The 27,215-nt window shown below is 42.0% G+C and overlaps 1 protein-coding gene across 2 annotated transcripts; it reads right to left on the bottom strand.

Annotated features, from left to right (window-relative positions):
- Positions 1-2,693: 2,693 nt before the first annotated feature.
- On the bottom strand, positions 2,694-27,215 carry SPRY1 (sprouty RTK signaling antagonist 1). 2 transcript variants are annotated; one of them, XM_019494672.2, is made up of 2 exons: positions 27,041-27,215; positions 2,694-4,939 (listed from the first exon to the last, which is right to left on the bottom strand). In XM_019494672.2, the coding sequence occupies exons 1-2, from the start codon at positions 27,106-27,108 to the stop codon at positions 3,922-3,924; spliced, it is 1,086 nt and encodes a 361-aa protein (XP_019350217.1). In that variant the 5' UTR covers positions 27,109-27,215; the 3' UTR covers positions 2,694-3,921. The 2 variants fall into 2 exon arrangements, with proteins under 2 accessions (XP_019350217.1, XP_006263497.1); XM_006263435.4 differs by lacking the exon at positions 27,041-27,215 and adding an exon at positions 8,485-8,666.

The following is a 27,215-nucleotide window of genomic DNA, read 5'->3' as shown; positions in this document are numbered from 1 at the left end:
TGAGATGCAGTAAATTGAATAAAAGTTCTCTCTTTAAGAAATCCTTGCCTACTGCCAAAAAGGAATTTAGGAGTTCTTGAATATTAATTCTATTAATAATAATGTCACTTATTAATGATATTATACTAGAACCTTGGGAACAACTAGGTGAGGCCCCACTGTCTTAGGTGCCGTACAAATATGTAGAAAGTGTCCCAAAGAGTTTTCCAAATCAAAATCTGGGATGAAGAACTGAAATCTGTACCTGTTTAATGATGAGAAGGTGACAAACCTGATCTCTTTCTCTCAAAAAGTTATGCAAGTGGTTTCGATATGTGATGCATATATTGACAGTACAAGTATATTTTGAATGTAACACAGTTTATAGTTAGCCAGTGGAAAAATTATAACTCTCAATCAGCATAAACATTTAGAGTAAGACTGAACAAGACATTCTATCTAAGTTTTTGAACTGTGGGACCTTTAGGATGCAAGACTTACCATGCTTTTGCTTACTTGTTCATATTTACTTCCAAGGAAGAAGTTTCTTCACCCCACTTAATGAGAATCACTTTCAAGATATAGAAGATATCATGTTATGAGATGTAACAACTTTCTGAAGTATAAAAGACAACCACCGCACATTCTGAAGGATCTCAGTGACTATTAAAAAATCAAACGTGTGAACTATGCAATAAATATGGCAATTAGACAGTCAAAAAAACCCAAACAAACTTAAGTGTAGCCCTATGGTGAAACATAACAGCTGTAAGAGTGCCCCACATGTATACATATAATGAAGTTTAAATTTTCTAACTTCAGTATGGAAGAACTGAATGAGATAAGAAAGAGTTTTCCTTGGCATTTTCCTGCCATATAGTCACAAGACAAGTATGTTAAGTTTCAAGAAACCAGAAGCCAAAACAGTTATCATAGACCATGTTATATAACTTGAAAAGTATGATTAATCAGGAGCCAGAATATACATGATTCCTTTGTTTTCAGTCAGGCTGCATGTTTAAAAAAAAAAAAAATCATCCATAGCTAGGGAATGAAAAGCTATGGAAAGCAGGATTCAGATACAGATTAATGAAACAAGTAAAATCTCTTAAGAGTAAGCATAACTCAATGTAAAACAAGGGAACAAAGCTGGTGCATGTGTGTACATGCACACAAACACACACTGTCACCCAGTTATGTGAATAAAGCTGGCTCAGTCTTTTGGTTTTGATTGTTGGCACATAAGCGGGTAAGTGGTTGTGTCTGACCAATGGTAACAGTTTGACAAGGATTTCACTGTCTTGAGAGGTTTCCCTGGTCTTGCCGCTAGGCCAAAATACCAATGAAAAGGAAGTAATAAAAATCAAGTTCTTCCTTAAAAAAGTTCTCCGCTCAAGTTTTGCTCCATTACATGTGAGGAAAGAAAAATAATTCTTGGGAAGCAAAATATTTATACATTGTTACCAGACAAGCCTCTGTTAAGACATTTTAGCCTGTAAACTTTTGTCACTTCCAACTACAATGCTGAGATTATGTTGGTGCACTCAGGAGTGGAATACCAGTTTTAAATTACAGAAAGTATTATATTCCTGTATACAGCTGCAAGTTACAGTTCCACAGTATGGCTTTTTGTCATAAAAGCTTTACCCATTTTTCAACAGATGTAACATCAACATTTTAAAGATGTTATACCTTTTTCACACAAACTTTTTTTATAATATGGGGCCAAATACCACCATCACCACATACTACACTAGTTCTGATGCACTTAACGATAAGATCCCAGCCTAGTCAAATATTCTATATATTAAGATATTGAATGAATTATGAAGCCATGCAAAGTGACAACATTTGAGAACCTATTTACCATTGTTGGTGAATTCTTCAGAATTGTAATTTACCATTTCATTTTTCATGTGTTTTCTCTAGACCTCCTTATTAAGATCACAACTTAAAAATATGAAGTCAATACATTGTTATTTAGAAGATTCTAATGTTAGACAGCTTGGGACCAAACTAGTGGAAGCTGGAGACTCTCCCATTCACCCTAATGCACTAAGTATATTTGCAATCATTTAAATGTGAACATATTCAACAAACTGCTGTTACACAGATCACTTTCAGGAGAGTTTAAACGAGAAGGAACAGATTAGTTCAGCTGAGGCTGGGAAATCAATATTCCTAAAGAAAAAAAAAAGGACTTCCCAAGCAACTGGTCATCAACAACTTGAGAAAGTTGTCGTTATACTTTTGCCTCTTGCTTTTTATTTAGATTTGAGCTTAACATTCATTATCTCTGTTGCTGTACACTATAAGAAACCAACAAATTCTCTTTTAAAAAAAGAAGGGAAAGGTTCATTTGGTATTGTGTAGGGGGAAAAAAACCCCAACTCTTATTTTTTTCCACAACAGGTTTTTGAAATATGTTGTTAATAAATTGGGCCTAAACCCTGTTGGTATTATCAAGCAAAATGCATACATTCAATTTTATTAAATATCTCAAAGCAAAACTCATTTGATAAATAGTTTTCAACCTCAATATTAGGTAAATAAGAAGTAGAGCACATGCTAGTGGTTGCACAGCACTGATACGAAGCAATTCAACCACCTCACAGGGCATAATGAAAATAAAAATAACAAAGCATGTAGTAATATGGATATGGAACTCATAATACAACCTACATGTATATCAAAATGAAGAACTCAAGAGACACTTTCATTAATTAATATATTTTCTGAATTATAGTTAACATATGTACTTTCTTCGTGTCATCCTTATTTTCGTTAAGTATTGATATTTTGTTATATTCAGACATGAGTACATTTTCAAAGTCTTTTGCAATAAATATCATAAAATAATAGAGATTCACATAATAAATATTCTTTACAATAAAAAAAGTTTTAACAGACTTTTGTCTTAAAAATAGTCAGGATTCAACTTTGTGTTTTATACATAAAATATACAAAAAGGGACCACAATTTGTGGCTAAGGCAATAAAACACAGAACAGAGTAAAGTTATGAAGCACAGATCAGAGCTAAATTCACTAAACCAAGGAAGTAACAGAAATTGTAAAGATCCAAGAACATTTAGGCAACTTAATTCAATGACACCTGAAGACTGCTTGGATACACAAAACTCCTCCAACTTCAGTATCAACGCGATCTTGATGGACTGCACAAACATGAGAGAAGGGCTGGAGTGGCTGGTGTCCTTCACAGATTTGAAAGCAAGAGAAAAAAGTGAAAAGTTGCAGCCATGTCTCCAATGTGAAGATCTACACAGTGAAGCAAAACAACTGAAGCAACATTGGGGGGGGAGGGGGGGGGGGAGCACAAGCCAGGCAAGTCTCTGGATTGAGACAACTCCAAGAAGGGTCAGGAATAGAGGGAAGAGCAGCTTATTTGACCAATGGTTAAAAAAAAATAAATAAATAAAAAAAAAAAATCCAGCCCTATATTTTCTAAGGTTCCAACCCCTTCAGGACTATTTTTTAAACTGTTTCATAACCCAGCTCAGTCATGGAATAATGTTGGACTTATTCCTCCGAAGCAAAAAATAAACAAAAACAAAACAACCACAGTTGAGGAGAACAAAAAGGACATCTTTGGGAAGTTTTCTGTAGAGCAAGAGGCTGCAAAAAAAGCCCATTAGCCCTCCTTGTCTCTTTAATGAGAGGATTATACTAACAAGCCCAAAAGGTCCTGCTAAGCTGAGGACTTAGGTGTAAATATATAGTCCATGCTTACCAAAGATTGACAATGACTAAGTAAAATATACCACACTTGTCTGAGTCAAAGAAGGGATATGGAGGGTGCAAAGAAAAGGACTCGTATGTAAAGTGGGTAAAGGAAGGAAAGTTAAAGGATTAACAAAGAGCAAAATCAGCCACAACCTGAAAGCAAAAGTCTGAGGAAGTAAAATCAAATCTCCCTCCAAAAATCATGAAGGCTTGCCCTGACCCCGAGAGGGGCAGCTCTCCAGTTTACAATAGACAGTGTTGGAGTTCTTACATCGGCAACCTGGACGATTGATCCGGTCATAACACCCTCGGCACAGTTTTAGGCATCCCTTTGCAGGAGGGTAGCACAGCAAGCAAGGCAAAAACAAGGACATTGCTCCCATGCACAGGTACCTGGAACAGCAATGTGACTGGGAACAAGAGCAGGGATTATCCGCGTATGAGTCCCCTTCATCATCATTGGAACAGTGGTAGAAAATCCCTTTGATCAGGCACATGCAGGTGCTGTACTCCACCATGCTCTCAGCAGAGCACAAGCACTGCCTGTTGCAGGCCAAGCAAGATGGTAAGGCCCTCGGGGCTGTGCATTCACCACATTTGCACTTCCCACACTGTTCGCAGATAAACTTGTGTTGTGTCAAGTCCTCTTTCAAGGGACCCTTCAGATCATCTACAATCAAAGATGACTGCTTGGGCTGTGTCCGGATGGTCCTTTCAGATCTGTGGCCTGAACCCGGCCTGGATGGGGGTGATCTTCCCAACAGTCCCTGCTCTGAAGAAGCGCTACTGTTGCTTCCAGAACTAGCTGCACTCCCAGTGCTAGTTGATCTGCTCAGCACAGGGGCCCTGACATTATGGGGATGTGCCACATGTCCTACATGGCTGGGCCTGGGTTCGTAATTATTATTCACATTAATTGGTACGATTTCATGAGTCCTTTCATGCTTTTCTTGTCTTGGTGCTGTCCGTGGACCAGACTTCTTCACCACAGATGGACCTTCAGTGTATTCATTGCTGCCCCTAATAACTTTGATCTGATCCAGTGACAAGATAGCTGTTGGCTGAGTTTCTCTTTCATAGTCCAGCCTTTGCCTGCTGTCCAGGGAAGGCTGCTGAATCACAACTAATGAACCGCCACTGCCATGTTGACTTTGGGGCTCCATCTGTAGAGATCTCCACTTCTGGCATTCAATGGAAACGTGGCATGCATCTGAAATCCTAAATTGGGGGTGGGGGGAGATAAGGGGTGGGGAGAAGGAAAAGAGATCAGAGGTGAAAATGGAATAAATCACAGGAAGTTTTTTCAAAGTAAAAATGTCATGGCAAGCCACAAATTGCCCTAACCACCTGGTAATGATCTCTTTCAGCAGGGGGGATTACAGTGATGCTGACTGAGGGCCTGGCCAAAGTCCAGTTGTGGGGGAAGAGACTAGGTATGGCCTCATAGAGGAAGAATGTAAGAGGAGACCCCCAAACCACTTAAAATGAGAGATTTTTTCCATTAAAAACAAATAAAAGGAAGTATTAACCTGTATGCTTATTTGGCAAACTATGGGAAATAAATACTTCTCACTTGTTACTGAATATAACGTCTAATCAGGAACAGCGACACCGAGCACTACAAACCAAGTTAGATACATGAACGAGCAGTATCAGATTTATATTCTGTATAGCAAAATCTGTGCAAGCTTTTCCTTCTTTTCTATCAGGCTCGGCTTGCTGTCTCAAAAGATTAAGTTAGATTTGCATTCCACTCCCTATCCTTGTTTTAAGCTTGTAATCTATCTTTAAAATGAAACACACACATTCAAAAGCCCCCAAAATGAGTACTATGAAAAAATGTCTAATTCTGAAGCCCGTTTTCTAATAGAAAAAAATCACTGCTTTAGAATGTAAGTTTTTATTAAAATAAGGCATCAGATATAAATAACAGCATCTTATACAACAGATCTTTTAAGTGGTCTGATACCACAGGATAGGATGTGTAGGTAGAAAAGGAAAGTAAAATAAACCAAGAGCACAAGTTTCTGACATTTATGAATTCTCATGCGTCTTCTCTGGAAACAAATGACTAGAAAAAAAATCTGTTCTTACAAAATACTCTAGGGAAAAAAAAAATTATTGAAAAGTTCCTAACACATTACATTAATTTGTATCTTCTTGTCCCAAGCTATTGACAGGAGGATTATAATGTTGATTTGGAAAACTCTGCAGAGTGTTAATTCTGTACCTGTATGAAATGTGTTGGGGGGCAGATTATTTATACAACATTTAGTAATTACATAAGTGTCCTGGGAAAACAAACATTTACTTTCCTGTACCAACAGCTAGAGAAGATTGACTCTCTACCCTCCTCCCCAGCAAAAACTGCATACTCTTGTGTTTCTCATTTTTTCAGACAAGTGCCAGACTGGAACACGCTCCAAACCAGCTTATCCAATAAACGTAAAGAAAGTAAATTTGTCTTGCATATCCAAAGCATATTTGCTGCAAGCTGCTCCAGTTCAAGAAAGAATAAGGATGGAGGGTATGGAGACACCCAGGAGAAGAGCAAAGGTAGTTAAAATTCTGCTTAGAAATGTTGTTTCAACTGACAGCTATGAGATACATCACCCCCCTACACACACACAACTAGGTACTGATCTCTGATTTGCACTGGCACACAGAAAGCATTAAGCCATCTAGAGGCCAAAGGTCCCCTTTTACACTCAATATCACCTGTGCCAGAATTAGGGTTTGGAGATTAAAAAGCCGACTTTAGTCACTCTGTATTCACCCCACATAACAACCTCTCCTTTTCACATGGTTGAATAGGAGTGCACAAACGCTAGGTGTGAATGAACATGGAAAGATTTATGGAAGAGAACAAAATATAACTATGCTGTAAAAAAAAGAAAAAAAAGTATGTCTCAAGCACTGTGCATTATTTTTGGAAAATATGCCAGGTTAATAATGCAAAATGCAGTCTTAATAACTGCTCACATAAATGACAGAAAGGGAGAAACGACTTGGAGGGCTGCCTGCTGCGATACCCCTTGTGAAGGACCCCCTCCCCCCTGCCCGGCAAATACCATCTAAAATTACTCTTCTCCCCACCCAAAGATAAAGCAAACAAAAACGAGCCACCTGAAGGGTGAGTGCACGCTAGGAACTGCTGTGGCTTTTAGCACAGCCGCCAATGCCCCATTACAGGTCACTGTTTGCTAGGGTGGCCATCATAGAGGACATTCCGGTTTTCTGCTACTCTGTCCTCTACTGATATGAAACCCAATGCCTTTATGTCCTCTGTTTTTCTCTTCAAGAGAATTATTAACCTGGCATGTTTTCCAAAGATAACACACAGTGCTTGAGACGCACTTTTTTTTTTCCTCCTCTCTTCAAGAGAAAAATAGAGGACATAAAGGCGTCCGGTTCCATATCAATAGAGGACAACCGGACCATCCTCTATGATTCCCACCCTATTGTTTGCTCCACAGCACCCCATGGCTAAGCTCCCCCCGCCCTTACCCCTCCATGCCCTGCTAACCCCCTCCAGAGTAAAAGGAGGGTTTGGCAGTCCTATGTCCAGTTTAGATGACGGTTGTACGGGCCGGTTTGGAGAGGGCTGGTCCAGCCTCAGGCTGTGGGGTCGAACTAGACACCCTGTGGAGGTCCCTGTCAGACTCTCTGAGGTGGCGAGGCTTGGGTGATGCCCCAGGAAGCCGGATGGCAGGAGGCAGCAGAGAGCTGCCCAGAGAGCAGCAGCTGGCGGTTCTGCACCCTCTGCCATGTGGGCCGAGCCCGCCACCAATGCAGACTTGGGGGGGGGGGGGGGGGGAAAGTTATGAATGAAAACAAGGGCTGTTTCCCCCCCCCCCCCCCCCCCCACACACACACACCCTTTTGCAGGAGGAGGGGAAAGAGGCCGAGCGAGGTTCCTATTACCTCAGGAGGGCGGACTTTCCAGCATTTAAAGCAGCAGCTCCCTCCCCGGCCCTCCCCTCCCTCCAGCACAGCTCCTCAAGGCTTGGGCGTGCTCCTCCGTGCGCGCCGGGGATTTCCCCCCCACTCCTCCGCCCCTCGCGTGCTTTCCAGGGGAGGAAAAGAGGGGGCATCTCGCTCCTCATCTCTCCGGCCCGGGGGGGGGGAGCCTTCCACCTGCCCCACATCCCCTCTTCTGAGGGGGTGGGCTGCAACTGGCGCCCAAATGCCCCCCTTCCCCCTCCCCACACACACAGGGACACAACTCATGCAGCCAAGGGAGGCAAAGCGGAGCAGCTGTCGCCCCCATCCCCCGGGGCACCTGCAGCCCGGCCCGGGGCGCGGAGCAGCTCCCTCCGGGGCCGAGGCAGCCCGCGCACGGCGACTCCCGCCGAGGGGCAGCGCGGAGCCCGTCTGGGCCACGGCCATGTGCTCCGGCGCTGCGGTTGACAGGCGCGGGGCGGCAGGGGGGCAGCGCCCGGCTCTCGCAGGGCTCCGCAGCCGCCGGGAGCGGGCGGGCGAGGGCTGAGCGCGGCAGGTATCCCGCGCCCCGCTGTTGCGAACCTGCCGCGGGCTCGCACGCAGCGCGGAGTTTGCAAACAGAAGCACGTTTAAAAACAAAACCCTACAAAACACCCCCCGCCAAAGGCCCGTCGCCCGCGGGTCCCGCGCAGCAGCACTGCCATCCGGGGCCCCGTGCGCGCTGCCCCGTGCAAAGAGCCCCCGACGCGCAGCACCTGATCCTGCGCTCGCTCTCCGGCGCCTGCGAGAGCCGCGGACGAGGCGCCCGGCGGCGCGCTTACCTAACGCAAAGATGGCAAGCTGCTGCCCAAGGCACATTGGAGGCGAGCGGCGGCTAATTCCAAGCCAAGCAGCGTGGCCGGGCAGCGGCTCGCGGGCGTCGGGCTGCTATCGCCGAGGGAGCCGCGGGGCGCTTGAGCCGTGCTGTTCCCGAGTGATTGCGGCTCGGCACCGCAGCATTTCAGCCCGGAGCCCCCGCCCCGCCTCCGCGGCCCGCCCCCTCTGATGTCAATGTGTCACTCAGGGAGCGCGCTTCAAATCCCGGCGTGGACTCCCCGACGTCAGCGCGGCCCGCCAGCCACGGCCTGCAACCCCGGCCAGGGGCGGCGAGCGGCGGGGGGGGCGACGCCCGCGGACACCCCCTTATACGTCGAGAGCAAGAAAAGTTAGGCCCTGGCTCTGCCACCTCTTCGGCACCTGCTTGGGAAGGGTGCCACGGGCACACAAGGTTCCCTGGGTCAATCCAAGCTCTTCTGTGAGGGCAACTCAAAGAGTTGGGAAAAAATTCTTCTTGGCAGAATTTTTCCAACTAGTCCAGCCCGTCTAAAAAAAGAGATTCACCCAAAGAGCCTGGTCTGCCTATGTCCTTAGACCAACACAGCTACTATGAAACTATGCGCTGGGTTGTAGCCAAGGTCAGGAGGGACCTGAACAGATCATCTAGCCTGACCCCAACAGCCTGGTGCGGTTCATGAATGCCATGTGCCCGGGGAGAGGCACGGCAAGCTCCTGTAGGCAGTGCCGGCGCAGTGGGTGGTGAGAGTGTGGCAGCAGCAAGCAGGGAGCTCCCACAGGTGGCCACAGCAGGAGGCGCCCAGGAGTGGTGGCAAGCACCAACCAATCAGCAGCAGCCAGTGGCAATCGAGACTGCCCACTACCAGACACTGCTGCTGTCAGCAGTGGGGGAAGAGGGTGGCAAGCGGCAATCGTCCACAGGCACCGCTGGCAGTGCCTTTTCGCAGGGGTGCACCACCATGCTCAGGGTGCACATGCACCCCCTATGCATTGCCAATGGTGCCACTGAACTCATGAGCTGTAGACACACCAGTCTGATTTACACCTCTGTACAGGCAGTTTTTGACTTAAGACGTTTTGAGTTACAACGGACAACACTTACGGTGTTTATAAACTGACACCCTGTTTCGACTTTCTGATGTCAGCTTTGACTTTACGACGCTTGATCCCACGCCAGCAAACAAGTTTGCTGTCGCCCATCTCCCTGGAGAACATCTGTCCAAACTTCCTTGGACACTTTCTTTAATAAGCAGACAAGACTCCAGAAAGACCTGCAGACAAGACTCCTGAGAAGGCTCCAGCTGAGAATCCATCAAAAAGTCCAACCAAGATCCCTTCAAAACATCCAGTAAAGTCACCTCAAAGAAGTTGTTCCAAATCAATATGATTTCTGTTTACAGCATAAATACATTAACGTAGCTATACTACTCATCTATAATTGATTGAGTACAAAATTCTTGGTTATTTTTGGTGAAAATAGGGTATCAGGCCTTGGTTCAGGAACCAAGCCCCCATTTATAACATCGTTCCTATGGGAAAATCAGTTCTGAGTGGCGACGTTTCGAATAAAGACGCGGTTTTCAGGAACCAGTTGTGTTGTAAGTGTGAGGGCTACCTGTATAGTTACTCCTCACTTTCAGAGAAGCCCCTTTACCCTGGAAAGGAGTGACTTGTACCAGGATAAGGCTGTACATCATGTGACCTCTACAATTACCCCAGAGTAAGCTGTGTAGATTGAACCTATATGCAGGTGAACAGACACTCGCTTCTGTTTCCAGAAATACAGCCACACACCTGCAATGGCCCACACCAAAGCTGGCGGGATGCTAGAACGTGCCTCCCTGCTTGGCTGGAGCAGACAGGTTGGGCCAAGGCTAGCCTGCCTGCCCTGAGAGGGGGGGAGGGGTTGCACAGGGAAGTACAAAGTATCCTGGGATGCTGGGGGACTGTGAGCTAACTTGAATCTGGAGTGGATCTGGGACAGAAGTTCAATAAAGCAATTTAACCTAAATCAGTTAAATCTGACACTGCATCGATGCAGATTTATCTTAAAGTGGTTTCAGCCATTTTGAAAGCAGTTTATGTGCACTGAACTTTGGTTGTGTTTTAGATTTGAACTAGTTTCCCATCATTTGTACCGGCTTCATGTCATTTCTGTCCCTAGCCATTATTAGGATGACTTATCTTTAAAGGTAAATGTGGCTGCAGAATTGAGGCCACAGCCATGTCAGACGTATACCTGTTTTGGCAAAAAACCTGATCATCTGTCATCATTCCTTTCCCTCTGCCCCCAAAAAAATGTTCCCTGGAAAAATTATTGCCTGCAAACCTGTCAACTTCTCTCATCTCATCATTACCTCTCCTCTTCAACCTAGAATGAGTTACTTAGTAAGGTACTACCCTGCCCTGCCTTCCACATCAGCATGGAAAATCTAAGTCAGTCTGCAGTTAATAGCCTCCCTTCACTCAAACTGGACTTGAAGTTCCACTCTTACCATGACAGGAACAAGAAACTGGGTGTCTGACAATGACAAGATGCAGCTATAATAGATAGACTATATAACATAACAAACTATGAAATCTTCTTAAGTTATCAAACATTCCATCGCCATGATGTAGTCAATGACTATGCTAATTACTTTACTTGTATGTTTTAACCCTTCACCTTACCTTTCTTTTATGCCAGTTTTATCTTTTTAGGCACTCAAGGATGTTCCACCTGGGTAGGCCTCAGGGCCCATACAAAACTCCAGTTGAAATCCATAACCTTAGCATAGGGGAAATGGTTGGACTCACACAGGACAGTTTTCAGGATCAGGCGCTTAGCCAGCTGGACTATTCAGATGAATGAAATTAATGACATGCTTAAGTGGTTGCAGAATCTGAATGCGAGTTCTTTGAAGCAGAGATTGCGTCTTCTTTAATGTTGGCACGGTACCCAGCAAATTGTTGGCAATTCTTAATTATTAATATTTTGCAAGTCTGATTTTATCTATCTTAAAGCCAGATCCCAAAACATGTTGATCATCTACAACTTACAATGAAGAAAATAAGAATTAAGGGCATTAGATATTGATCAGGATTGTGAGAAATACAAACAATACCACATGTTTATGTTTTATAAAATAGTCCAAATTAACTAATTGTCTAAAATATATGGATTATTTAAAGGCACACAGTTAGAAGGTTATGTGTATTACTAAGCCAGTAATACACATAGTAGGACTTTAAAAAAATTGAAGGGTCTTTGCCCTGTTTTGCTTTCCATTTGACAAGTGTGATTTGAAACAAAAATTTAAAAAAATGCCTCTCTCTGCACCAACATCATTCTTAGCTTTCATGAACTACTGCTCAGAGAGTAAGTTTGCTATTGCTGTTGAACCAGCAGAGGGAGCACAAAATATTGGGTTTTCATAAGTCCTACAAAAATTATTGGTATTCTTCATTTGTTTCAGTTTCTGGGCTATGTCTAAATTGACATAAACTAGAGGAAACTAAGAAATGTGATCACTTACTGAAATGACTTCAGATTTGCTATAAGCTGAAAAAGTGAGATAAAACACAATTTAAACAACCTAAGAATACTTTGCATTCAGGACCTGGGTTTGTCATTGACTTCTGCAGAAGTAGGATCTTACTGTTCCATAGCACGTACTTATGATTAGAAATTGATACCAAGGATAGTAATTTTATTAATAAAATATTATTCCTATATTGAACAGTGAAATAGTTGACAAAGTTGTCTTCACCTGGTGTTAGAGTTAACATACCGCTAGGTCAAAGAAGCAGTTCAAAACTCATAACTATTGTATCAGGCTGTCTGCAAATTCAGGCAGATACCACTGCATTCATTACAGCTGGTTCAAACTGTTTGAATGTTCTCGAAAACCATAAATATTAAAACTAAATGGTAGCAAATAGACTGGCAGCTCAGAAAAGGTGTTGTTATGCTTCACCACAGCAGACTAGACTTTTGGATCAACTGAGAAATGTGCTGCACTAGGAAAAGATGAACACTGAATTGTCCCTGATAGTCATAGTTCAGTTCCTGGTTCCTGCTTTAGTTTGGGGATGGTAGATGTGAAATTATCTGCAGTGGCCCCAAGTAATGAGGCACAGATTATTTCTCCCTTCGTGCTGACGTAGAAATGCTAGCCAGCAGATTATAGAAGAGTGCACATCCTGCACTGTGACTTGTGGTATGGGCCAAGGGATATAATGCACCATCACAAGCATGATCTTGCCCTTATTCAGTGAGCAGGATTTCAGTTTTATATCACGTGGGAGAGATGGCGCTTCCCACTGTGCAGTGCTTCATAGTCTTATGCCAAGGGATGGTTCAGAAATGACTCAATGGGAAGAGTATCAACTACTGAATCACCAACATTTGCTACATAACACACTGGACATTTGTTCCACTCGGGTACTAAGTGGCTTGATGTGGCTTAGTTTATGAACACACTGAAAAACATCTCATTGCCTGATACAACTTTAGGCATAACAGGTAAGAAAGAGTTTACGCATGTAATATCTTATATTTTCTTTGGTGACTCCTTTTCCCCAGTGATAGATATCTTTAGCCAACACTAAACTGAAGAAAATCATCAGAGAAAGAGAAGGTGGGAGAACCATTACAACAAAGTTATTAACAGGTCCACACAACAGTAAATATTTCCTTAACCTACACAGCACTTTAAAGCATAGTCTTAAAAACATTTTTTCAAGCATAATATCATTACTGTTCAAATTTAAGACCCCAATATGCCTGTTTTCTCACCTATTCAGTGAATGGATGTTAGAACTATTCCCACCTTGTGTGGAAATATTTCCCTATGTGAGCATGTTTGCAATATCAGGGCCCTTGAGAGGTTTTGGTGACAGGTGAAGGGGTAGAAACTACATGTTACATGCTGGTTTGAGACTGGTGTCATGAATTTTCTAAGCTAACACAGAGACCCACTATGTACGTATTGTTATAATATTATTTACACATACACCAACAGCAAAGGCAAAGCAACCCAGACATTTTCATAGTCAATGTAATGCTGTATTGCCTGGTGTGGCTAATGCTGGTAGTGGACAAGATCAAATAACGCTATTGTGCAGAGATGGCATAAAAAAAATCATAATACAAACACTGGGAAGACATCGCCTTAAAGTCATTTTAGTGTAAGTGAGAGAAAGTAAAGGATGATGTGAGTTGGAGTTTCCAGTTTCTACACTTTTAGGTAGGCAAGCTGACCTTTATCTGAGATCAAAGGGACAGGTAGCTGGGGATTTCTTCAGCTGCTGTTCAAAGCTCATTCTTGAAACTCTGTGAAGAAATGCAGCTGCAAACAGCACAGCTCCTTGCTGCAGGGGCTGGGGCAGTGGGTAAGCACATGGGAAATTCTCAGTCACTACGTAATCTTAACTTTCCCTTTCAGAAGATAAAATCAGTTTCTCTGGGAGGCAGAAGAGATTGCAAGACACAGCAACCCAGCACACCTCTGAGAAATCAAAATATGAAGCAATCTGGCACAGTGAAGTATAGATCTTAAGTCAATCTTTTCCCAAGTGCAGCAGCATTCAAGAGTTATGCCTTTGGTCCAGGCCATAGGTGGATCTAGAATTTTGAAAAGGGGGGTGCAGATAGTGTGGTACATCATTACATATAACACAACACATATTTTATCAAGTTAAAAAGAAACTAGATGCTTTAGTAATAAGCTAGTGGCCTAGGACTATATCACTTGTTTTATGATTGGAGCAAAAACAAATATAAATGTACTAGAACATGCATTCATTTGCTATATAATATATTATGTATACAAATAAAGCAAACTAGGCAAAAATAATCAAAATATGTTGTTTCATTACTTCTGCAGTCATTAGAATTAAATGGATATGTCTTTTTCAGATTAATAAAGCAAAACAAAATCTGGCCCTCTTGAGCATCTTGCCAGAGCATACAGTGCTTTACTGAACGTTATTTCCACACCTGACTTAAATGGTTTCAGCTAGAGCCAAAAGACAGTCTTCAAGGCCACGAAATAGGAGCTACATTACCAGGAGCAGCTAACAGACAGTAGAAATTCAGAAGAAAGACTAGTCTGATTAGCTGAACATCAAGACCACTAAAAAGGAGAGAGGATCATTCTCAACCCTCATTGAGAGGGTCACTGTGGAATGAAGACCTTAGAAAGAATCGGGCAGATTATAGTGAGCCATGAAGCTAATTGACTCCCCTCACTGCTGCCTGAATAGAAATGCCGCTGCCACTGCCAGGCAGCTGGTTTTAAACTTTGGGTGGACCAGAAATCAAACAGGGGTGCAACTGCATCACTGCATGTCCCCCCGGATATGCCCCTTGCCCAGGCTCACCTTGAATAAAAATGCAAAGGAGAAAATACAGAACGATATTTCTTTTTACTTCAAGCTGTTGCTCCTTGCTTCACTTCATCTTATCTTTGGATGGTCAGCCCCAGCTCTCCCATTAGATACAGATACTGAATTTTGTTTTCAGATTTGCTATTTATATTTGGTATTTTCAACTCACTAACAATTCAGTTATCTTCAAAGGTTTCAGATCTGTAAGATGTGTGTCAGGTCAGATTTACACAGTTTTGTAACATTCACAGATTAGTTTATGAGAGGTATCAATATATTGGTAAGAAACAGCTTTTGCAATGTAGCTGCACCTGCATTAAGAATGCTTTGCTTCAATAATGCTCCTATGCAAGGACAGTGCTCCCAGAGTAGACATGGACCCATTCTGTTGTCCAAGATGTGTGAAATGCCAACATTGAACAAAACACATCAATAGTTGAGTGAATAACATTTTAGAAGGTTTGCAGCTTTAATAGTCTAAGCAATTGTCAGTGTCATTGTTAAGAGTTCTTAAGATTTATTCTATTTAATCTAGAGTGTCCCTGAAATGTGTCTCAGTTTTCTATTTGAAAAAAAAATCTTATGTGAAGAGGAAATGTAAGGATTGCATTATTTTAAAGGTCTTTGAAATTAAAAAAGGATTTTATGGTGTTAAATATTACAAATTGAAAAAGAGCTAGGGAGTACAAGTAGAAGGACAAATTAAAGGAAAGCCATATGAAATAAATTGATTGGCCTAGTAACAGAATAATTACTTGATTGCCTCTTATTCTGTGACCTGTTCTCTGATTCAGTGCTTTTTTGCCCAAGAAGTGGTCACCAAGTAGCAGGTTCAAAAGTGAAGGCAAATAACTAAGAAACATCTAGCTTCCAGAGGTTTTCCTTAAGAGAAAGGAAAGCTGTATATCTGAGCCGTTTTAACACAAAATCCCATTTCTATGACAGAGAACACTATGTGAGATTATGCACTGTGGGGGAGTTCCTGTTTCCTTTCCCAGGAGCAATCTTTTATCACTGACCGTTTCTTTGGCAGTTTTAAAATTGCCAGACCTTATTTCCTAAGCCCTGGCATCCTATCCCAAAATTTCATCAGCTGCTTTGGCTGCATTTTTTAATATGTGGTGGAATAGAAAAAGAATGCATTACAGTAAACCTGAATAATGGACTGATTCAGTGAATGGATAGGGTTGTATACATCCCTATGCTTGCAACTAGCAATCAGGGCACTTAAAGTAAATATGCCTGCCTTTCATTTTGGATTGCTTTACTCACTAGCACAGTTAGGTAACAAATGACTAGAGCTGCAGAAACTCTCATAGTGAGGTTAAGTACTGTAATATTAGCTGTATAAGCATGTGCTGAGAGCTGGGTGAAAAGAGATGGCTGTTTTAATTATAGCTGATAAAAACTAGCCAGAGGAAATCCACCATGACTGAATAATAGCATGTCACTTCAAAAACAACCAAGGAACAAACCTTTCCCATTTCTGTTCAAGAAGCAGCCACTCCCTGGGTGTGGACTGATTTATCAAAGGAAGTGGGAAAGCTCTGTGGTAATTTAAATAGATTGCTTTGTGTATATTTTTATTGTCAGTTCACTTGCGAAGACTGGGTATTAGGAATTCATCTAACCTGGCTGGCACATATGAAACTGTTTACTGACCTTAATAATGTGTCTTGCAACTTTAGGAATGCCTACCATTCATCAGGTGGTGTAATCTGTCACTGTCAGATCAATGAGGTCTCAGGCCCAGCGTTTCTAATTTGATTTGAAAAAATACATGGAAACCTGAGACTGCTTTTAGCAAGAATGACAAGTCTGGACTAATGAATACAATCTCTTTTGTTGTTCTCAAGAATAGCATGTCAATAACTAAGACCTTAGGTTCCGTTACTGTCTTTACAGCAGTAACAGCTACTGTAGAGAAGGTAAGACTGATGTCCATGTCACAGACAAAACAAATTCCCAACTGTGATTTACTTACGTTGGAAAGGTGATTCAGTAAATGCCTTATGTATGCCCTTGGATTTCTGGATGTAGAGCAAGGACAAAGTTTCACCCCTTAAGAGGGCTTAATCCCTTTTTATGAAACTTGGACCAAAGGATGATGATATATTGGACTCAGTGAGCAATATTACAGGTGAAGTAATGTCAACTGATAGAGCTCAGATGTTTGCAGAAAAGGCTTGAGAAGATCACTTCTATGGTTCAAATCCTAAAGTAAATATGTGTTTGTCACTAATTTTCTTGGAATCATGAAAATGTACATGCCAGGATACATTTTGACAGCAGAGAAATGAGTATTTTTTGCTGTCAGGTTGCCCCCTATGGCCAATAAGCGTTTACTGGATACTTACCTGTTCTAATTCTGACCCTTTTGGCTGAAGCTAGGTATGTAAGACCAGAACTCCTCTGGTTGCACTCCTATTAAAGTGCCCAGTAACAGTTTGCTGTGTCCTCATGTGGGAAGATTTTATGCCCTTTGCTATTAAACCATGTTTTCTTAATTCTGTCTCTTTGGCCTTAATCCTCTTAAATATTTTATTTTGCATTTTGGCTTTGGAAGTATTAAGTGTTGAACTATTGCTTACCTGTTTGATGTGGTTTGGTGCTCTTTACTTTCAGTAACACCACACCAGTATGCTAGTCACATCTTGAAATGGTGCTCTTTGTTAAAACAATAACCCTCTGACAAAAAATAAGACACTAAGGAAATAATCCTGTTTCCACTGAAGTTGAGAGGAAAACTTCCACTGCCTTCAATGGGTGATGGATTGAGATCTTGTGATGTTCTTGACCATATTCAGAATAATGCTTGCAACCTGGTTTACTTGGAAGTGTTAAAGCCAGCAAATTCCTGAAGTTTTGAATACAATTTCAGGATTATACTGAGATTATCTGTGTATCTGTAGTATTTATGAGAATGGTACTGTACCTTTCCTTATAGTTGTTTTCATATATTTACAGAAGCATAACATGGACTAAAAAAAGCATCTGTAGGAGTAGAAAATAAATAGAATATGCATACAGTTTGGTGATTAAGAGCCTAATCCAAAGACCACTGAGGTCTATGGGAGTTTTAGATGCTGGATAAGGCATTTTGTTTTGTATTTTCATTTCTTATTATGTGTGGTTTGTTTTTCTTTCAGTAAATGCTTTAACATGTAAAACTAATGAAGAGGGAGAGTAGAGCTGAATGCAATCTATATTGTTTGATGTTTGCTGACATATAAAACTGTTGGACTTCTTTACACCAGGCTACATGCATAGATTTTGCTGCCTGAATGAATTCAGTGTTTGTACTAATTTCCTGGCTTGCCTATTTATTTTAAAAAGTCAGTTTTATAGTTGTCTTTAAAAAGAAGATGAGAACTTAACCAGAAAGCTCTTCCTTAGCTTGTATATGACTATACTCAGTTTCTACTGAATTTAGTCAATTCTAAGACAAGTTTTTCCCCCATTCAACATGGGGAAAACAAAGCTTCATCTTAGAATTGAGTATCAAGTAAAAATGCAGTACCTGCCATCAGAAGAGGCAGCAGGAATCCACTTGAAGAGACATGGAGCAGTGAGGGACCTGGCATATCGCCTGCCTCCCCATGACCTGCCCACCTGCCATTTTCCTTACTGCAGTGGTTGAGGGGTGGGGAGAAGAATGACTCTCTGCTAATTAGGTTCTATGCATAAAAAATTATAACAAATTTATAATTTTCCTTGTATAGAATCTAACTGGAGGGTCATCTTAAATTCAATGCCTCTTTTATTTATGTGCTTTTATCTTAAAATACATTAACATGCTCTCCATCATCATAAGATCTTTTTAATTCCATATTAGAGAATAACTATTAAGGTTGATAGGCCTAAACATTGATATGTTTGTCTAGCAGTCTTATCAAGCCTTAGTTTTATTTCTACTTCTTTTTCCAATTGTAGCTGCCAGAAAAAAAAGCAGCAGTATATTATCTTCTAGTACATGCTGAGTATGAATCTCAAGTATATTTTCTGTATACTGTGAGTTCTCATATACATCAGGATTGTTCAACTGGCGACCTGCTGGCCACATCCAACCCATGAGGGGTTAAAGTGTGGCCCACAGGCTCCTGCCTTGCTGCCACTCCTCCCAGTGCTCCTGCTTCTGTGGCAGTGGCTGGAGTCTTCAGGGCAGGGCGGCATGGCTGGAGGTAGCCTAGTAAGCTGACTGCCCAGCTGGAGGAGGCTTGGGTAGCTTGTACAACAGTGCTGGCAGGGATGGGAAGGAGGGGATTTGCTAGTCTGGGAGCAACAGCAGAACAAAACATACTTTGGGGGTGGAGGGGAATCATACTGAGCTCTGGGAGCCTGCACAGTCTGCAGCCCCCAAGCTGTCTGACCTGGGGGCCCACGACTGGTTGCGTGCAGTCCCTGGCTGCTTTGCAGTTGGACAGGTCTGTGGTGTGCACACTCCTCATTATTTAGAGTCTCATAATGAGGCAACAAGTCTTGTGCTGCTAATTAACTGGTGACAACAGCAACTGGTGTGAAAGACAGAAAGCATTCTGAAAACACAACTTTTGGTTCCTCTGTTAGGAATTTTTTTTTTAACCATCTAAACATGATCATTATTTCTTTTCAATTTGCCCCAGGAAAAAGTTATGAGTCACTTACTGACTCTGGATGAAAGAGTAACTGTTTAAGATCTTGTTTTCTAAAGTATGAGCATCTCTGAATGAAATTCACCTTAAATGAAGAGCTGGGTGCTCAGTTCCTCTTAAAATCAGGCCCTTCTTATTGAATGTTTCTGAAGCAGCAATGGCTCACCTTGAAGAAAGCTTCAATTATTCTCTGAACATACTTACAGAGTTCTGAACAGCACAAGAATAGCCTCCCTAGCACTTGTTGCCTAGCCATATTAGATTGTTATCACAATTCACTTGGCAGTAGTGGCTATACCAGTGGTACTCAACCTTCAAGCTCTGCAGACTGGATAAGTGGTGTTGGGTTAGTCTGCAGATTGGATCCAGTACAGAGTCAGTGCATGAAATTGGTCCATGGGTATGATCCAACCATGTGTCCACCCAATCCTGTGTACTGGATCCAGCTGTAGAGTGACACCACACACCCATGCAATCCTGCCTGCTGAATCTGGCTCCAGAATGACCCCACATGCCGGCACAATCTCAAGGCCATGTCATTTGGTCCACACAGCACACCGCAGGTCTGGAAAGTTGGCAACAGGGGAGTGGCAATTAATATTATCATTATTTCCCACTGCCAATTTCTGGCCCATAAGGAACCCCATGGGCCAGATGACATGGCCTTGTGAGCTGGATCTGGCTCACAGGCCAGAGGTTGAGAACCAGTAGGCTATGCTAAAAGTTCAAGAGAATTTTAGGCTGAAAGAGTTGAAAAAATTGAGCTTTTTCAAGGAAATGAAAGAAACATGGAGCTGCATAAAAAAAGGAAGCCTGTGCCATTGGGAATACCTAAGAATGAAAACAGAAGCTAAGTGCATTGACAGGCCATTGAGAGTGGTATAAGGAACAGTAGCTGATGAACTGTTAAACCAATTTTGTACCAATACACACTGCAAGTTGACAAATATGACAAAATATTTCTTGTGTGCGATGAATTAGAAAAGAATTCACAACAGTAGAAAATTTCTGCCATATGAATTTTTTTTTTAAAGGCACAAGGCATAAGAAATGAATTATGCAAGAAAAACCAAGCTTGTGCACACTGTATAGAAAGCAGTACCTTTGCATAGTATAGCCAGCTACAAGCCTGCACACCTACAAGTAATGGCCTGTAAAGGATATTTGAGTTTCCAGAGCAGAATCAGAAGTCCTTTCCCAATGCTAAAGAATACAATGATACCCAAAATGCATCTCACTTATATAAAAGATAAAGGTACAAACTCCGATTCTGTTTCCCCATGTATGTTAACGTACTGCTTAACTGTGACAAAATAGAATATATTGTCAGAAAATGTCCCAAAAGGAAGACTCTCCCAACATGTTTCAGTGGATCAAATGATAGAATTTCCCAAGTGTATGGCCATTGTCATGGATTATATTCTTGTTGGTAGGAGCATTGTTGGTGAGGATCTTGAAAGTGAAGTTGTAGAACTGCAGAGCTGTACTACAGAATTTGTGATCCTAAGCAAAAGAAGAAGGAAAGCAGCAGAATAAAAATGCCAGACTTCAGAAAAAGGAACTTTAACGAACTCACAGAACTGGCAGAAAGGAGCTCATGGGAGGCAAGCCTAAGGAGAAAGGAGTCCAGGAGAGTTAGCTGCAGGTTAAAGAGACATAATTTAGAGCACAAGAGCATGCTATCTCCATGTAAAGCAAGGATAAGAAGGGTAGTGGGAGACCAAACTGGCTAAACAGCAAGCTTATCAATGACTTGAAACTTTAAAGGAATCTTACAAAAAGTGGAAACTTGGCCATATTACCGATGACATGAAGATAAGTGTATAGTATGGGCCTGGAGGGAGAAAATCAGGGAGGCCAAGCCACAAATTGAGATACAACTGGAAAGAGACAAAAAAGGCAACACAGAAGTATTTTATATTTATGTTTGGAGTAAGAGGAAGACCAAAAAAAGTATAGGTCCTTTTTCAGAATAGAATGGGGAAATTAACCACAGATGATGTGGAGAATGCTACTGCCTCTTTTTTTGTAACAATAGTTTACTGTTGACCCATATTCAGCTTGCAATCCACTATAATCCTCAGATCCTTTTCTGCAGAGCTGCAGCCTGGCTAATTTTTCCTCAGTTTATATTTGTGCATTTGACCATTCCAAAAAAGCCAGTAGTATACTGGAAAATATCAATAGGAGTGTTGCATGCAAATCACATGAACTGAAAGGAGTTCAACAAAGAGCAAAAAAATGATCAGAAGTTTAGAAAACATGACAGAAAAGGAAATGCTGGAAGAAAAGATTATTTTGTCTGAAGAAGATGATGTTGCAGGGGCCGGGGTCGGGTTTGATAACTGCATTCAAATCCAAAAAAGGTTGTTAAATAGAAGGAATTAATAGACTTTTCTCTGTCCACTGGGAACTGGAGAAGCAGTAATGGTCTTAATTGCAACGATGGAAACTGTTTGGCTATTAGGAAGAACTTTTTAACTGTAAGGGTGGATAAGGACTGGAACGTGGAGACTGTAGAACCTCCACCCTTTTTGTCTCTTTCTTGAGTTGTATCTCAATTTTTGGCTTCCTCCCTGATTTTCTCTCTCCATGGCCATACTATACACTTATACTCATATCATCACTATTATGGCCAGGTGTCCACTTTTCGTAAGATTCCTTTCAAGTTACTGAAGTGTAAAAGTGCTGCTAGACGCGTGCTTGGCTGAGGTGGTTTACACAGGAAGGATCCTGCCTTGAGAGCAGGGGGTGCAGACCAGATTGTTAGCCACAGGCTGGAACATCCTCTGGCCTCGCTAATCGTGGCGCGTGCTCATTGGGTCTGTAAGACAGAAAGTGCCAGAGGTTGTGAACCTTTGAGCCAACACGAGATAATAACCCAGCTGTAGTCCCGAGCATGCCAAACTTGTTCTATGTTATGTAGCGGTTTGGGTTTGAAAATGCCAGTGAGGTGACAGCTACCTTTTCTGAGGTGAGCAGTGGTTTGACTGGTATGGCTGATGACTGACAGCACCTCTGTGAGGATGATTGGTCCCACCAAGGATTGACAGAGGTGGTGTAATTGAAGGTTATTAAAAGGGAACAGATCTGGAGGGTCTGTGTCTCCTGCAGAATGTATGTGTTCCTTGCGTGTGGGTGCTGGTGAGCGCGATGCTGTGGCTGGAGGGCCTGGGAGGCCAAAGGCCAGCGTGGTCCAGTGCATGATTGCACCTCATATGTTTGGTGAGAGAGTGGCAGAAGATTGTTGGCTGTTTGATCCAGAGTGACTCTGAAGAGGGAGTCTGTGGGCATGTCTACACGAGACACTTACTGTGCATTAGCTTAATAACACTGCGCACTAGCTTGGCGGCTAAAAACCATGCTAATATGCTACTGCACAGTGTTATTAGGCTTATGAGCGGTAAGCATCACAAAATAACTGTGCGCTGGTGCTGCTGCACAGTAAGTCTAGTTACTGCTCATTCAGTTAGTACGTCATTAAGGACATACTAAACTAAATGTGCAGTGTCTAGGGTGCATTCATGAATGTGTAGACTCACCCTGTATGTATGTAAGTGTGTGTCTAAGGCTGGAGGGCCTGGGAGGCCAGTAGTCCGAGGACACAGCATGAGTGACAACCCCATGGGGGTGAGCGAAGGTCTGGGAGGGCAAACTCTTCTCCATGTGCTTGAGGTTGTGTATGTAGGGTGTGGATCCAGGGGACGGATATCATGGTGGTGCTGTGGTGGCTGGAGGAGCAGCCAGGGCTGGGTGGATTTGTGTGTGAGTGGTGCTGCTGTAGCAAGCGCTGGCTGCATATGAGAAACTGCTGATGCTCCCTAGTGCCCATTCTTGTTATTTTGAATCACCTTTATTGTTTATATTGGATCGTTATTGTTCTTTATATTGTTGTGGTTGCTGAATACAGTTGTTGTTACCCTTTCTTTGTATGCCTGTCAGTTGATTGCTAATTAATTATATTTTGCTAACTAGAGACAGGCTGCAGGCTTACTTACTCAGAGGTGAGGCCCCACCCCTTTCACAGCAGGGTCCTTGCTAGGGTTAGAGACCTGATTTTCTTAATTAAGGATTTTCCCATTCAACAAGATCACCTCCTGTGATGTCTTCCAGATGTATTTTTCTATGATTTCATCTTCCTGAGGAAGATGCTATTCTCTTAGACCAGGGTTGTCCAAATGGTGGCCCATGGGCTACATCTGACCTCTGAAGGGTTAATATGTGGTTTGTGGGCTCCCTCCCAGTTGCCACTCCTCTCATTGCTCCTGCTGTTTGAGTGGCTTACACTGCTCATGCAGCAGTGGTGTAGGAGCCGGGGCGGGGGGCTTGCACGGCTGGTGGGCTGTGCACAGTGGGGGTCCTGTGAACTCATAGAGTGTGTGGCTCCTGTGCCATGCAGCCAGCACAGTATGCAGTCTGGGACCCATATCCAGTGCCGCAAGCAGGCCCTGGATGCTCCTGAAGTTAGACAACCCTGTCTTCGGCCACTGCTAATCTGAAGTCATGCCAAAGACTTCCAGGACCTAGTCTACTGGATCACAAGGCAAATTTCCTGCATCACTTTGGAAAGAAGTGCCACCCATGGTTTCAGCTATAGTTTGAGGAAAAGTTATGATGGAAATACCATGCACTAAATGCAGGCAGCTAGAAAAGGGAATGCTTGAGGTAATGGAGGATAGATGAAAAAGGTCTTCTGGAAGCAGAGTTGCAATGGAGATGAACGGTTTGGAAAGTGTCAACAGAATATTATTTAAAGATGTAGGTAAGCAATATAAAATTGCGTGAAAGAACTAAGTTTGCAAGGTCTAGGAGAAGGTCATGAAGTGTGAACAAAGAGGAGGTGGAAGTAAATTGACACACATGAAAGACAGAGAAAGTTAAGACATTTTTTGGATAATGACAAAAGGCTGTAATAGTGTCACCGGTTCATAGGAGCTAAATTATTAGAGAACACTCAAAGGCTTCCACTATTTCACAGGGAAATTACCTGTGCCCTGACCAGACTGGCAAGAATCTTTGATACAAATCAAACTAGAAACCAGGATAGATTATAAACATTGTTGAAATCTCCCCCAGGACAAAATAATTAAAAAAAAAATAAGAATCTTTAGTGAGCACTCAGAAAAGTGCATTATTTTGCATTGTTGAATTAGATAACATAGCAGTGGCAGCACTCAAAAGTGCCCTCCAAAAACACAAGGCAACGTAGATGAAAGCTGTTCCAAACAAATTTTAGGAAGGGATCTCAGACTGGAAATCAAATTTAAGGATAAGGACACATTACTAATATGCACATTCAAGTCCAACTATTATGTTTATTGTAATTGATAACTGGGATGTTTGCAGGGTGATGGGGATTTTTACATGTGCTGTGGTACGCAGAGCTGGGCACTTTAATTAGCGAGCTGTGCTAATTAAAAGCCCCTGCATGACACATGTATCAGCTGTACAGCATGTCCCTGCACTGAGAAAATGGCAGCAGGGTGCTTTGAATTAAAGCACATCAAACACATTTTATTTTGGAGTACCACTGCCATTTTCTCAGCATGGAGACGTGTTGCACCACTGATACACGTGACGCAGAAGGCTGCCAGAGCGCATCAATTTCTGGGCTCCAGCAGACTTGATTAATTGAGTCTGCTCAATTGAGTGTGCTCTGATGCAATTGCCAGCTCAGCCAAGTCTGCTCTCTACACGTGTGTAAGTGCCCATAGTTTCTAAAGTAGATAATCTAAGAAACAGATGTTTTTAAGTAAATTACATGGTCACAATACACAAGCTAATTGGTACCTATCACAATTTCAGGGCTAATGATATATCATCATTGTAACATTAGAAGATTTTTTTGTTTTTCCATTGAGCCATCCGCTACTACTGCTCCAAAATCAGGTCACTGTTGAGTAATTAATTTACAGGGATGTAGGTATGTTGGTGCACTGAATCATAACATGTTTAGGCTTAAAATCTTAATAAGAAACTAAGGACCCACTTTATGGTACTCTATAGCTCAAAACCATCTTATCTACTACACCAATAGAATATTAGATTTCAAATGAAAATCAAAATGAGAAAAGGCAGACATTAAAATACAGGTACCTAGGAAAAGTATAAGCAGAACTGGACTTTCATTCTCTAGCTGAGAGGTTTCAAAGGGAGGTAAAAGTGCAGGCTTCAGAGCAGTGATTCTCAGCCAGGGTGCCAAAACACTTTGGGGTGCTTTGAGATCTTTTCAAGGGCAGCCTCTGGATGCCACATAATGTTAGCATAGTTAGGGCTGCAAACATGATTCACAAGATAAAACCAGAGATTTCAAATAGAAATTCATAGCTGTGCTCGTTTTGAGTTCTTTGCAACAGAAAACCTACTTTATTATTGTTCTGAAGTTAAAAAAAAATCCAAAAACTGAGCTGACATTTTACATGGGGTGTCTCAAGTCTAAAAAGGATGATAACCACTGCTCTAGAGCAACCTTTTTGGATCATGTCTCTTTAGGCTCTGGGTCAAAGCCCATTGACACTACTGGAAACTCCTACACACTATACAGGGCAGAAACGGCAGCAGGTCTCATTAACAGTCAAGTCCTGACCAGATGGGCTTATTGATATACATGATGAATTTCAAAGTTAAAATTCCAGATTGCAATTATTTGATAAGAAATAACTCCTGAAGGAAACAAATCGGATGAAACAAACCTTGATACCTTGTGGGCCTTTGTATCTAGTTCACATTAAATATGTTACGATCAGTCAGATCCTGCCCTTAACTCAATCAATGGCAACTGACCTCCATGAGAGTTGCATCATGCCCTGTGTTACTGCTTAAAAGGAGAACCAGAGTTTGTTTTCATTAATGAGGCCTCCATGATGCCTCAGGGGTATATCTTCAGTGAGTGAGGGATCAAAATCTGATAAAGCATGTGGGTCAAATCCTGAAACCTCCAAGATCACAGATCTCCCAGTGTACAAATCAGAGTTGTGCCTGTCTAAGTACTTCAAGCTTTGATCATAAATTTTCAATTTAAGTATATTTATTTTAAACAATTCAGTATCTATAAAATGTGCGCAAAAGCAGAACAATCCATACCATTAATATCTGATGCAGCTTATTTGACTTAGGCAGGAATATTTTAAGAGAGTCTTTCATATTTTACAGATGAAGAGTGAATATTTCTTGTATGTTCAGTGCCTTCCCATCAGCTGTCTAAATACCACACTTAAATTATTTTGCCTAATATAGTCTCGAAGCTGAGAGGATGCATGTATGTATGTATGTATCGCATGTAAAAAAAGGGGGGCAGAAACAGACGCTATAAAAGTAGCATTGTGGTACGTCACACGCTAGGTTCTATGTTAGCAGCAATAACACAAATAGCCATAACTGTAAGCAACTGAGCAAACATAAATTGATAGGTACTGTACCTGTGAATTACAGAGCCATAAACACAGCTTGAGCAATTTTGCAACAGTAAATCACTACAGTAATCAGGAGAGAGAAACCGGTGGGGGGGAGGTTCATATTGCAATATCTTAAGAAAACTACTTACCAAATTAATGCATCTGGAAGTCTTTCAAATGACCACTTGATTCCAGAAGTGATGTGACACTGTACCATGAAGTCTACAGCCTGGGAATGAGGTGCGACATATTGCCAACATAAGAGAGTTATTTTCTTGACTGACCTGACAAGGTACAAGCCTCTGTATTACTATTTTCTTAATG

The sequence above is a fragment of the Alligator mississippiensis genome, chromosome 2 (genome assembly GCF_030867095.1).
Source record: "Alligator mississippiensis isolate rAllMis1 chromosome 2, rAllMis1, whole genome shotgun sequence".
Taxonomy (NCBI): Eukaryota; Metazoa; Chordata; order Crocodylia; family Alligatoridae; genus Alligator; species Alligator mississippiensis.
This window is presented reverse-complemented; position numbering and strand designations above follow the sequence as displayed.